The 13,150-nt window shown below is 30.3% G+C and overlaps 2 protein-coding genes across 5 annotated transcripts in view; one reads left to right on the top strand and one right to left on the bottom strand.

Annotated features, from left to right (window-relative positions):
• Positions 1–4,526, top strand: part of LOC126771528 (cytochrome b5 reductase 4) — a 104,615-nt gene extending 100,089 nt beyond the window's left edge. For all 4 annotated transcript variants that reach the window (XM_050491429.1, XM_050491428.1, XM_050491432.1 and 1 more), the window contains 4 exons: positions 109–296; positions 1,484–1,584; positions 2,327–2,416; positions 2,657–4,526. In XM_050491429.1, the coding sequence (XP_050347386.1) occupies positions 109–296; positions 1,484–1,584; positions 2,327–2,416; positions 2,657–2,885 (608 nt within the window). In that variant the 3' untranslated portion in view covers positions 2,886–4,526. The remainder of the gene's footprint in view (positions 1–108; positions 297–1,483; positions 1,585–2,326; positions 2,417–2,656) is intronic.
• A 1,475-nt stretch (positions 4,527–6,001) lies between these two features.
• LOC126771535 (FAS-associated factor 2) lies at positions 6,002–12,824 on the bottom strand. Its single transcript, XM_050491439.1, has 7 exons — positions 12,509–12,824; positions 12,100–12,349; positions 11,695–11,878; positions 9,716–9,985; positions 9,352–9,526; positions 8,705–8,842; positions 6,002–8,502 (listed from the first exon to the last, which is right to left on the bottom strand). The coding sequence occupies exons 1-7, from the start codon at positions 12,641–12,643 to the stop codon at positions 8,344–8,346; spliced, it is 1,311 nt and encodes a 436-aa protein (XP_050347396.1). The 5' UTR covers positions 12,644–12,824; the 3' UTR covers positions 6,002–8,343.
• Positions 12,825–13,150: the final 326 nt, after the last annotated feature.

The following is a 13,150-nucleotide window of genomic DNA, read 5'->3' as shown; positions in this document are numbered from 1 at the left end:
TACTCATATATTGCAAAAGGTTAAATATATAAATATACTATAGCAGTTATAGCATAAAGGATTTGTAAATAATTTACATAACTAAAAATTGTCATTATTACCATATAGATAAGGAATGTATCCGTTCTTACACGCCGGTGGGTGATAGTTGGGACCATTTCGGAAATGAATTCAGCGCTTTGAAATTGGCAGTTAAATGTTATAATACAGGCGCCCTCTCTCCTCATCTAACAACATTGAAAATTGGAGACTCAGTTACACTCTCGGGACCTTATGGGAATTTTCAATTACAAAAGGTATGGATATTAAAATAATATTGAATAACGATATCGCTATGAAACTTACAAATTTTCTTTATTTATAAATTCTACATAGATTCAAAGGCGTATCGGCATCGCGACGTTAAGTTGATGATCAATCTTTTACGTACCTATTTATATTACATTTTTATGAAAAATCGAATGCCTTTGGGCGGCGCTAATGTGGCAGAAGATTGACTCGAAGGGTTTCACTTCTATATGATGGTCGCGTATATTATCAAATTATGATCAAATATCGATAATTTCTACTTATAAATATACTATAAAATTAATGTAAAATACATATATTTGTTACTAAGAAGAATTCCTAAATTGATATTTCGAGAGTCATACAGATAATTCCGATGATTCCTTAAGCTCCATTCTTCCGAATTTAATTCCGAAAAGGAAAGAGATAATTAACGACCAAACTCAACGACCTGTCCAACAGAGCTTGAGAAAACGGTCTCGGAAGCATGCTCCATTCTAATCTTCCTGATGGTTGGAGTGAAGGTATCTTTTAAATAATTAGAAATAGTTATATAAAAAAAATATACAAAGATATGGTTTCATTAAATATTCATTACAATCAAACAAACATAGTTAAAACGAAGTCCTAATAGATTGTCTACTTCTTTGTTTTATCAATGAAAAAACTATTAATTGGTACCTTTAAAGCTAGTACCACTAAGCAACGTCTCACCGCAAAGCTGTTAACGGAAAAGCGATTGTATATCTTCTTAACTACTTCAGGAATAGAGAACCTACTAAGAGCTTCGAGCTTAGGGTACGCGGCACATTCATTGCCTTTTAAGAATTAATTTTATATAGTAAATTATATAATGTAAAGGTATATTAATATAATATTAAAACAAATAATTTTCAAACATAAATCTAGTTATATTTATAACAATAGGTAAACAGCTCGCAGTGTTGAGTGGAAATGATTTAAAATTGATTTAGCCCGTCAACCAAATTGGTTCTGCCAGAGTAGAATAAAGCTAACCCGAGTATATCCTAAAAGCCGACCGAGGATTTTTTTGTCAATATCCATCAATCGAGTGCCTAAACGCCTCAGCGGCTTAGTTTTATTCTACTTTTATTTATAAATTATTCCGTTATAATGTCGAAAACAAGCCAGTAAAGCGGCAAGCGATTAATAACTATATTTTTATTTTTTCTAGCTAAAGAGAGTGAAAATCTTATATTTAATAGCGGCGGGAACGGGCATCACGCCAATGTTGGGGTTATTAAGATTTATGCTAGCGAGATCAAATCCGAGATGGTGAGTATAAATATTATGATTTTTTTTTTTCGCATAATTTGTTTCTTCTTAAACAAAAAACTACTTCTATGTTTAAAAAGTATTTGGATAATATTCGTTTTCTATTTATAAATAGATTCTTGAATAAAAAAACTAATTTAGAAGTTAGAATGTTTGACAATACACGGGTATACACAATCTTAATATCAATATGAATGAGTACTTTATGGTTTGGTGCTTCGTGCTGACAAAAGTAACAATATCTGAGAATTTCAATTTTGTAAAATGAATCAACTAATTGTCATTATACTATTAAATGTTAAATTAATGAATCGTATATCCATGAACCCGTATGGAATAGTACGGTAAGAAAAAATCTAAACCTTTCTCATAGAAAATGTAACTGTGTCGTTCTTAGTTTACTAAGAATGAGACAGTTACGGATTCTTTCTTAAATTATATTATGAAATAAGAGTAAATAGTAGTAGTTATTCTACCGCAAAACAGCAGTACTTGGTATTGTTGTGTTCCCGTTTGAAGGGTGAGTGAGCCAGTGTAATTACAGGCACAAGGGACATAATATCTTAGTTCCCAAGGTTGGTGGCGCATTGGTGATATAAGCGATGGTTAACATTTCTTACAATGCCAATGTCTATGGACGTTGGTGACCACTTACCATCAGGTGGCCCATATGCTCGTCCGCCTTCCTATTCTATATATATATAAAAAAAAATAGTAGCTTGACATGTAATTTGGGTTATAGTGAACGGGTACACTTACTGTTCTTCAACAAGACGGAAGAGGATATTCTGTTTAAAGAAAAGTTCGAAGACATAGCGAGGCAAGACGAGAGGTAAACAATAATATGTGTCATGTTTATATCCCAAAAAATGTATGATAGTTTCATACCATTTTAATAATCATAAATGTAGTAAATATGTAATTAGAATACATTTTTATATATTTCATGTGTATAATATTCTTTGTAAATTATTTTTTGATCGCATTTTAGTGCGAATGTAAATAAAATCTAAAAGAACATGCTTTATTGTGATATTTTATGTGGTAAACATTTAATGCATATTTCCTTTAGGTTGAAAATTGCACATGTTTTATCAAACGCCAGCTGTACGTGGAAAGGACATAAAGGCCGGATAAGCAGTGAAGTTCTTTCGGAAATACTGAACGAAAAAGCCCTCTCTACAGAAGATGCGCCACATTTCGCATGTCTGTGTGGTCCTACGGAATTCACTCACACAAGTCTAGACTTGCTAAAGAAACTTGGAATGAAAGAGAATGATATACATGCTTTTATAGGATAAGTGTAAATAAACGGACGTCGGAGGTGTGTGGCATGTTAGAATGTTTATATAAACGTGCAAATATTTCAAACCAATATTGTAAACATTTGTCTATCAAAACAATTATAAATTCCATATGGAAACAGAATTTGTTTCAGAATAGTTTAACGGGCCGATTGGCGTGGTTGGTAAATACTTGCCTTTCATGCCGAAGGTTGTGGGTTCGATTCCCACCCAGGACAGACATTTGTGTGCATGTACATGTCTGTTTGTCCTGAGCGTGGGTGTAATTATCTATATAAGTATGTATTTACAAAAGAAAAATAGTATATGTTGTATATCAGTTGTCTGGTTTCCATAGTACAAGCTCTGCTTAGTTTGGGATCAGATGGCCGCGTGTGAATAATGTCCCAGGATATTATTATTTGATTTTGATATTATTGTTAATTTTATCGATTATAATTCACTATACACGTAACATTGATATTTATGGTATTTTTTTGTTGTTGCAATTTATTTTTTGAGTTAATAATTTTAAGGAAAACCGTGATCTATCCAATCATTTTTTACATAACAATTGTATTGAATATTTTTATAATATAAATAAACGATACCTCACAAACGAAAGCTGGAATGGATTTAAATTAAACAAACAATATTTAATATCTATATTCTTAGTCAACTTATAGTCCTATGTATTTATAAATTATATAATAAATATAAGAATACCCAAGTAAACGATAAACAACAATACATTCATGTACAAAAATGAAGCAGATTAATAATAAATAAAATTATAAATATATTGTAAATTCGAATTTTCAAACACTGCAGGAAGTGTAGGTCGGATTACTTTTATAGACTCTCAATTCTACTTGTCACGCTGAGTACAAAGAATATACATATACCATTAGTTCGTAGAACATATAAACAATTATTATAATTAATATAAGAGGAGAAATTGTATAAAACATTTAATTATATCGTCCCATGAGTGAGACATTGTTTTTAATATTAATTTATAACATAATAAATAACACCAAGTCGATACAAGTGAATGATTATATTTACTTAATAATTCTGTTTCAGTAACATACATACATGTATATAAATCTGAATCAATTTTTAACTAATTATTAAGGCATTTGAAATTATTATTGGTGTTATTAATTTGCATTCAAATATTATAAATTTTCTTTAAATTCTGAAAATAAAAATATAAATTTCAAATAACTACACACGTACACGCAGATAAAAAAGATTTAGTTGCCATTTTACGCCTATTTATTCATTCCCTATTTCATTATATTTAATTTTGTTTCAATTTGGCAGATACATCACAATAAAATAATTCAAAACAAAAAAAAAATTATATGAAATTCTGGTCAGTCCTTAAGTTTATTTAAGTTACCACTATACTGTATTTTTGTTTTTATAATAAAATAAAAATAATAAAAATGTCCAAAACCTTTAGAAAATAAATGAAAGTGTGATAAACTAGTTTTATTAGAAAGGTTATGTATTTCGTTAATGTTAGTTCTAGCAATAATGTCTTATTAAATGGTATATGTATTTAGAAAATGTTTTCATATAGGAGTTACTATTTTAATCCATCCACATTTCCAAAAAATTTAATATATCATTAATATTGTTATTAAATTTATTAAAATAAAATAATTAATAAATAATTTAAATCGATAGAAATTTGATTTAATAGTAATATTTAAAATTGAATAAATATTTTTAAATTTCATTTCATTCAAATGTTATTTGTAATATGTGAAATTATACAAAATTTAATAAATAAGGCCTTGTGTTCTTTTATGGTTTAATTTGTTGATATTTCAAAATGTTGTAAATATGTACATTTTTTTTATTTACTTCGTATTATCGTTACAAGATACACAGTTTAAACATATGACATGTCATTATTAAGTTTATATTGTTGAATGAAAAAATGTTTGATTTATTTTTTAAAACTTGTTAATTAAAGAAAATAGCAAGTTAATAATTTGACCAAATGAAATATCCACCACCGTTTATTGGCTGAATTTTTAATTGTTAATTTCAAAGATAAATAAATATGTATACATTGTTAACTAGCTGGCATTTTTCTTTGTAATAAATAATCATTAAAGTGCCTACATTCCAAATGAAATGATTACTTAAAGTAAGATGGTTTATGGTATTGTTTTAATTTTTTCCTAAATATAACATTAAGGAGGAAACGATTTTTATTTTCCCTTTAAGTATCGTTTATCTTATATGAAGAAAAAAAAACAAGAAAAACAAATTTTAAAATCGAAGACATTCTAAAAAAAAAATTATTATCCGATTGCAACTTCGATCACTAATAAAAACTAGATACACAATCAGCTTCAAAAAACGTCCTCACCAAATGAGCACCCATTTGAACATTTGGGTGCTCTTTAAATGTAGTACCATTCGGAGGCGCCGACAGTAAACATGTCTCAGTGCTCTATATGCAATTACACGTCTAGGACGCTCAAAAAGGATGGAGTTTCATATTTTCGGTAAGTATTAACATTACTATTATATAATTGTTATCACTATATTATAAATACTGGTATTTCGTCAGGAAATCTTCGAAAAATATTTTTAAAAACGAAATCGTAATAAACCACGTAATAACCACGAGATATAAATCATGAAAATTGTAGACACTTGATAAACGTGTTATTCATACTATCGCGTACTCACTTGAATTGTTCGGGTTACATGGGTTGTTTCTGTTCCCATTTGGTGGAGACGCTGTTGTTAATTTATTTTCTTTTTTTTTGTATGAAAAATATGATTATGCATTTCCTTTGTTTAATTAACTTGTTTACTGTGTCTATAAATATAGTAGTAAAATATTATTTATTTTTATTAAATATGAATTTATCTCTAAAAATATTTTTGATTTTAGTAACAATTATTTTGTAAAACAAGTGTGCAAAAACAAGTTTGCAGACGTGCAGAGTACTGCGTCTGCAAATTACAGTGGTCCGTGGGGAGGAGAGTAGGCAATAAGATAATAAGATATTTTATACAAAATTTACTACACGTTTATAGAATGACTACTGTGTTTATAATTAAATTACTTTCAATTTTTGATGAAAAAAAAAACAACAAACTCGTAAGGAACATTATATTACAACAAAACATAATATTTTACACAATCCATCAAAAGTAAATGCTTGTCATCTTCCAGCACCTTTGGTACTAGATCTACACACCACATATCACAAATAATAAAAAAAAACTTTAAAATTTGTAAGCAAAAGCGAATTAAAATGCAGAGAAATTGAATTCAAAAATAAAGAAGACGCCAAAAACCGATATTATTCTGCTAAATACAGGTTTCGATTAATTAAATCCAGAATTAACTAACAAAACTTAAAATTTGTAAAAGGCTAGAGCAAACAATACAAAAAATTAAATTAACATATTTTTGAATAGTTACATATAATTAAACCTATTTAATGTAATATATATAATAGTCCAATACTTTAAAAAAAAAATCAAGTCTTGATATGTATAAGGTTTCTGAATAATGTAAACCAATTTGAACTTCATGCAATCTTCAAGTTACTTACATGAATTCTAAACAATGGTAATGTATAACAGTACAGGTTCTTAACTAAAAACATCTTTATCAATATAACTTGTAATTTTTATTAGGACACACAATTTAAAAATGTAATTCCACATAACGTTATTAACAATTAGGTCTATTATAGTGCTTATACATCTTAAACACAAATCGAATGTATGGTAAAACAAATATAATCTATTAACTTGATTACTCTTAAATGGGATTTAATAGCAAACAATTTAATAGGTTTTATAAAAAAAAACTATTTTGAAAATAAAATCTACAACTGAACATCAGTTTGGACGTATCATATAATATAAAAAAAAATCTCCATCTTAACAAATAAGCTATATATCGTATACTTTTGATGATAATACACCTTAAAACTGACTGACTGTTTTACAAAAAAAAAAAATCAAACGTTAAATATTTTTCATGTAATAACCAACTTATCACAAGTATTGGAAAAAAGAACACCATTTATAAACAATTCCAATTTTTCATTTAAATAATAACACTAATAAAATCTAAAAAAACTAGTATTTATTATGCGTAATAATTATGTTTGCTTGACAGTTTTTTAATTAATTTTACTCTTATAAAAAAAAATAAAGGAAATTAAGAGAGTAAGTGTTACTAAGCTTTAATTATATGCTAAGAAAACAGCTATTTGTCGCTTGTTTTGCTGGAGATCTAAAACTGAAGTTATTTAAAAACTTACAAATAATATTCATAACTACAATTTTTACAATCGTAATATAATTTTCTTTTTCCTAATATATATAGTATGCAAAGTTGATTGAATGTTGAAAGCCAGTTTCAAATCGTTTACGTCAATCAGCTTTGAGACATCAAAATAAAATTATTTAAAAGCGAATCTGTAGTTTTATCATAATATGAACCGAAAAGTCGCATGAACCGAATAAACGCAGTTTACTGTAAACTGTTTGATGGTCGGAGAGATGCGAAAATCAAGCACGTGATTGGTAGATTCGAACAGAGTAGTATTATTTTGAGCGCGCGATTGGTACGTTATCGTCACATATGTATGCCTTAGTAGAGATCACCAATGAAAGTAGTGTTAACGATGTTTCTTGATATTTGCATCAGCTTGTAAACGAGGATTCGCTAGCTTGGGCTTTGGGTACACACGTTGACACTGTCACTGGGCAAAGTTAGAATTAAAATTCACAAATGTATCAGCATGATGCTATAACTAGACATACAATATTTTTAAACATGTACTTTTGTCTTAAATATCCATAACAACGTTCCTACAATTTAGTAATTATCATACCAAAATAGATTTTCATTTTTTTTTAAATGATTCCAATAGCTATATATAATTAATATACTTTTTGGTATTATTGGAATATTCATTAGCTACCTTGTCGAAATCATAAAAGAAAACTGTTTGTTTTTACATTTAAAATAAAATTGTAAGCAAATTAAAACAATTTGTCAAGAATGGTTATATGTGAAAACATATTAATAAATTATAATAAATGAAATAGACGCTCGTTATATGCATAGGACTTTTTTTTTAATATACAACTAATTTTGCAATCGCATAGCCCGATCTGTATTCTTTATGAATACACTATACAAAGTTATAAGTAACTCATAGAACATATTATCATAAACAGAATTATTTTCTGGTGACTTACGATCTTACTTATAAACATTGCTTAGCAACTGTTTAGTTAAACACTGATTTCTGTTCTTTGTCATTATTTATATGACATTCGATAGCTGAAGACACAGCATTGTTTAACTATTAACTCGCTCAACGTTCATAAGTAAGGCCGTTAATTTTTATGTCATCTACAACTCATTAACTTCTCTGTAAATTAGAAACCAATAGCATTTTATATCAATTGTCTATGCGTTAATATCGTTGACGAAAAGCACGTCGCGGTCTTTGAGACCGACATCTTTTAAGTTTGACGTTCCCCGAGTTATGATACGTTTTGGAAAATTGGTCGTTATTTCAAATTCCTCTGGAGCTTGTAAGTTGCTGAACACGAAATCGTATAGATCCTGAAAGTGAGAATAAATAAAGAATAATATATTAGTATGCTATACATTTAATTAAAAACACATTATGTGTATCACAATATATTTAAATTTTTAGTGACATTACTATTGATGGGATAACACTATGAAAAGGAATAATTATTAAGAGAAAATGGAAGCTTGACTCTAAAGAATATTATTTAATTATAATAAATCAAACACAAACCTGAGTGGTATGAGAGAAAAGAAAACGCCGAGTGAGCCTTTCTCCTCCAGGAAGTCGTATGAGTAACACAACCACATCAGCACCGGGTAATGGTTCAACTGGCAAATTAGCTGCCATTGCTTCCCGAGCTGCTATTACCTATAAATAAATATAATATTAAAACCACCACTGTCACACTACTTAACTTGGTAGTAAAGCCCGTCTAAATGTGGTGAAATGCCCACAGACATTGGCATTGTAAGAAATGTTAACCATCGCTTACATCGCCAATACGCCACTAACCTTGGTAACTGAGACGTTATGTCCCTTGTGCCAATAATTTTACTGGCTCACTCACTCTTCAATCCGGAACACAACAATACCAAGTATTGCTGTTTTGCGGTAGAATATCTGATGAGTGGGTGGTACCTACCCAGACAAGCTAGCACAAAGCCCAACCACCAGTAGGTACCACCCACTCATAACGTATAGTATACCACCAGTCAGCATATTGTGTGCCAGAATTAAGTGAGCTAGTGTAACTATATGCAAAACACCTCAGTTCTCAAGATCAGGCAGAATTAACAGGCCTGCGCTTAACAGAAAATAACCCTTAGAACAGAAACACCCATCGTCGTCTAAAATACGGCCCCGGAGAGGCGGCGCACCTGCAGGCGGCGCTGCTCCTCCTGCAGCTGGCGGTGCAGGGTGTCGCGCTGCAGCTGGTCGCGCGCGGCGCGGTCGGCGGCGCGGCGGCGCTCCTTCTCCTGGTCGGCAGCGAGCGACTCCGCGTACGCCTCGTCCTGCGCCGCGCGCAGCCGCGCCGTCACCTCGCGCTCCACTCTGAAAACCATTGCATCATAAACGCCTCTATCTAGGGAACGTTTTATTTGATTGACTTTGTTTCATTAAATTTAAATCTGGTTTAGATTTTGCGCAATATTTATTTGTGAAGTAAAAAGTTACGAATGTTATGATTTAAAATCAATATTTCTTCTATTGACTGATGACAATTTATATAAAATTCATCACCTGTCAGCCCGAGCAGCCGCGAGGTGCGGTTCATTCTCCGTGACCACCCTCTGTAGTCTTGCTAACAACTGTTGTGGTGCGCAGGCACCCTCACTCCGTGCTACCACTGTCATGCGATGTTCGCGCACGCAGACCACACACAGCAGTGGGTATCTTCGACCGCCCACCGACTGTGCAACCCGCCACCCTTCTGACGTATCAATAGAACATCCCCAAAAGAGACCATGAGTATTAATGTATTGGATCACTTCTGGGTCTGATAGTGTTGTCCTAGAAAAAAAATCTGCATGTAATTTTGTAATGATGTAAGTAGTTTTAGAAATATCTTTATTGTAAAATGAAGAAACACCCCCAAAAATGTCCCTAGCTGAACAAAGGTTTCTTTTAAAGATATGGGTACTATGGGTTGACAGAATTTGATGAGACACAGGCAGGTTTCACCATGATGTTTTGCTTCGCTGCTGAAATCTTTGTATAGTTACTGAATTTATTATACTTTTTACAATACAATACAATTACAGAAAGGTTTTCTGTAATGTAACGAAATGTTCGTAAATTTATTAAAATAAAAAGAAACAAAAGAAAAATAATAAAATGACATATCAAAACAGTTTTCAAACTAATATTAACTATTATAATATCATTTCAGTAGTATTTAATAATATACACTGACTTGAGAATTAAATATATCAATATATTAAACAACAATGGATAACAATGGAACAGTCAGCATTCAATTAATGTCTGATTTTTTATACTGCTATATGTAATGAACCTAACTGATTTGATTGAATTGCAATTAAACATATGCAGGAAATTATAATGGTTACTTATTATATTAAATTCAAACTCTCAAAACCAATATAAGAATATATTTTTCTTATTTACTACATTATTTTTTAATAATATATTTTATATATTATACATACTTAATAATTTTTTTGTTATTATTCTATAATAGTAAAGAAAAGCATAGTATATGAAACATCAATTCTTTGTTTCGATGCTATTGATTGATTGATTGATTCTGAGGTATAAAGAATGCAAAAGAATAACTGAACAGCCAATTAAAAAATATACCATTTCTGTACTAAAATTTATCAACATATTTCAGAATAAAGTTAAAAATTTCCTAATACTAAGTATAATGCATCCTAACTTAGAAATGATGCTGTTACAGTTTTATTGGAAAATTACTCCATTAATGAGGTTCCTCTCACTTTCGTTGATCAATTAAGTCTAAATCAGAAATAACTGTTAAACCAACCTCTACACATTTATCAGGTCATACATTTTTCAATATAATGCATATTTGGAAGATGCAAATGCATGGTTATTACATCAAATTCATAAGAATGATCCAATTATACACTATAGAGACTTCCTATTGCAGATAGACAAGGAATATAAAATTAACAGTATGAATAGTACTTATTGGCAATTATTTAAGTGCTTAGCTTTTATTTGATATTGGTTCTTTATATATTTACAAACTTCCACCGCTTGTGAAAGGTACATAGGTGTTAGGTAGCTTATATATTAAATCAAGCTATCTCTATTCCAATTTTTTTCCAAATCCATTTAATAGTTTGAATGAAAGAGTAACGAAGTCCCATCCATCCATGCTCATAAATGTTCGCATTATGTTTACTGGTGATAGGGCTTTGTGCAAACTCATCTGGGTAGGTACCACCCACTCATCAGATATTCTACGTCGAAACAGCAGTGCTTGGTATTGTTGTGTTCCAGTTTGAAGGGTGAGTGAACCAGTGTAATAACAGGCACAAGTGATATAACATCTTTGTTCCCAAGGTTGGTGGCACGTTGGCAATTAAAGCGATGGTTACATTTCATATAATGCCAATGTCTATGGGCGTTGGTGACCACTTACGATTAGATGGCCCATATATTCGTCCGCCTACCTAATCATTAAAAATATATATATGTGTATAATAGGATAAACCAAAATATTTTATTACCTGCAAAAGTTTTGTGTCTCTGTAGCTGATTCTGAGTGGAGATACACAATAAGAAATCTCAATTCATTTTTAGCATCATTAAGTGCTTGTGCATATGTGCCCTGATAGAACACAGGGTGTGGGTTATATCTTGATGTATAGGTGTTTATAAAGGTCATCACATCTCCGAGAGGATCTGTTACCACTACAAAAATAGATATTAACAATGTTAATTTTTCTCATCATAATACTAATTGTGTTTAATGAAAACAAAAGCAAACATTTCCACTTTAATTTAATGAAAATTTGGAATATGAATTATTAACAACTTAAAGAAGGGTGAAACAAAGTCATAAATATTTATAATTAATATAAATTAAAAAATGTAGTTAGGGTCTCTAATTTAAGCTACTGTAATGTACTTACATCTTCTTTCATCGTTTCTTACAAAACTTAAAAGCAAGTTCAGCACAGAAGATATTGTACTGTAACACATTGACACAACTAAGTTGACAAAATAGCGGAGGATTCCTCTCACTCCTACTGGACCTTCTGGGGCCTCGTCTGTAAATACTTGCTGAGCTATGTGGTCATGTACGACTGGTGGCGCTCTCGCTTCTGTCGCAAATACTGAAGGACGACCTTCTCGCATATTGAGTTGTTCTTGTATTGCTACCTAAAAATTATCGGTCTTTTTATTTAAAAAAATATCTATTCACATTGTTAACTTTTAACTATATATTTACAGTGTATGTCTCATTATTATCTTTAAAAAAAATATAACTGTTCTAAGGATACATTAGAAATTTGCGATTGAATAGATCTCTTTCAATACCTCTAAGTCCCATTGATGTCTTTGCAAAACATCTCTGCATATTGCCATATCTTCAATTCCTGTTAAATCTTGAAACTGAAGAATTTTATCAGTTTGTTCTTGGGTCAAACCCAATGCATTGTCTTCTAGATCCATTGCTATAACTTTTTAGTAAGATATGAGCAATAGAATAGATGTATACAAAGTATCGTATACGTAGCTCTACATAAATGTGCTTATAAACAAAAATAACAAAAATAATGGTGAGAAAATAGTTAGAATAAAATGTTTTTCTCAATAAAATACCTCAGTACACATTATCTAGGTAACAGAAGTTGACATGTCATGCATGACATGTCATTCGTTATTAAAAAATTTAAGTGAATGGTAATACTGAAGATAACTAAAATTCAGCTTTTTGATATTAATTTAAAAATTACATGGCATAACGTAAACTTTTCTCTTTGCTAAATTTTTCATAATAATATTAATGTCTACCAAATAATAATTGTTATATTACTAAAACAGTTTGTATCTGAAATATTGATATTTTATTGGGTTATTATCGGCTAGGTTTTATATATATTATGTTAATTGTAGTACAAATTGTACTAATGTATACCTTCTATTTATGAAAATTGTACCTGATAATTTGGTGCTACT

Source organism: Nymphalis io, chromosome 11 (genome assembly GCF_905147045.1).
Source record: "Nymphalis io chromosome 11, ilAglIoxx1.1, whole genome shotgun sequence".
Taxonomy (NCBI): Eukaryota; Metazoa; Arthropoda; class Insecta; order Lepidoptera; family Nymphalidae; genus Nymphalis; species Nymphalis io.
Note: the sequence above shows the minus strand (reverse complement) of the source record. Positions and strands in the feature narration are given on the sequence as shown.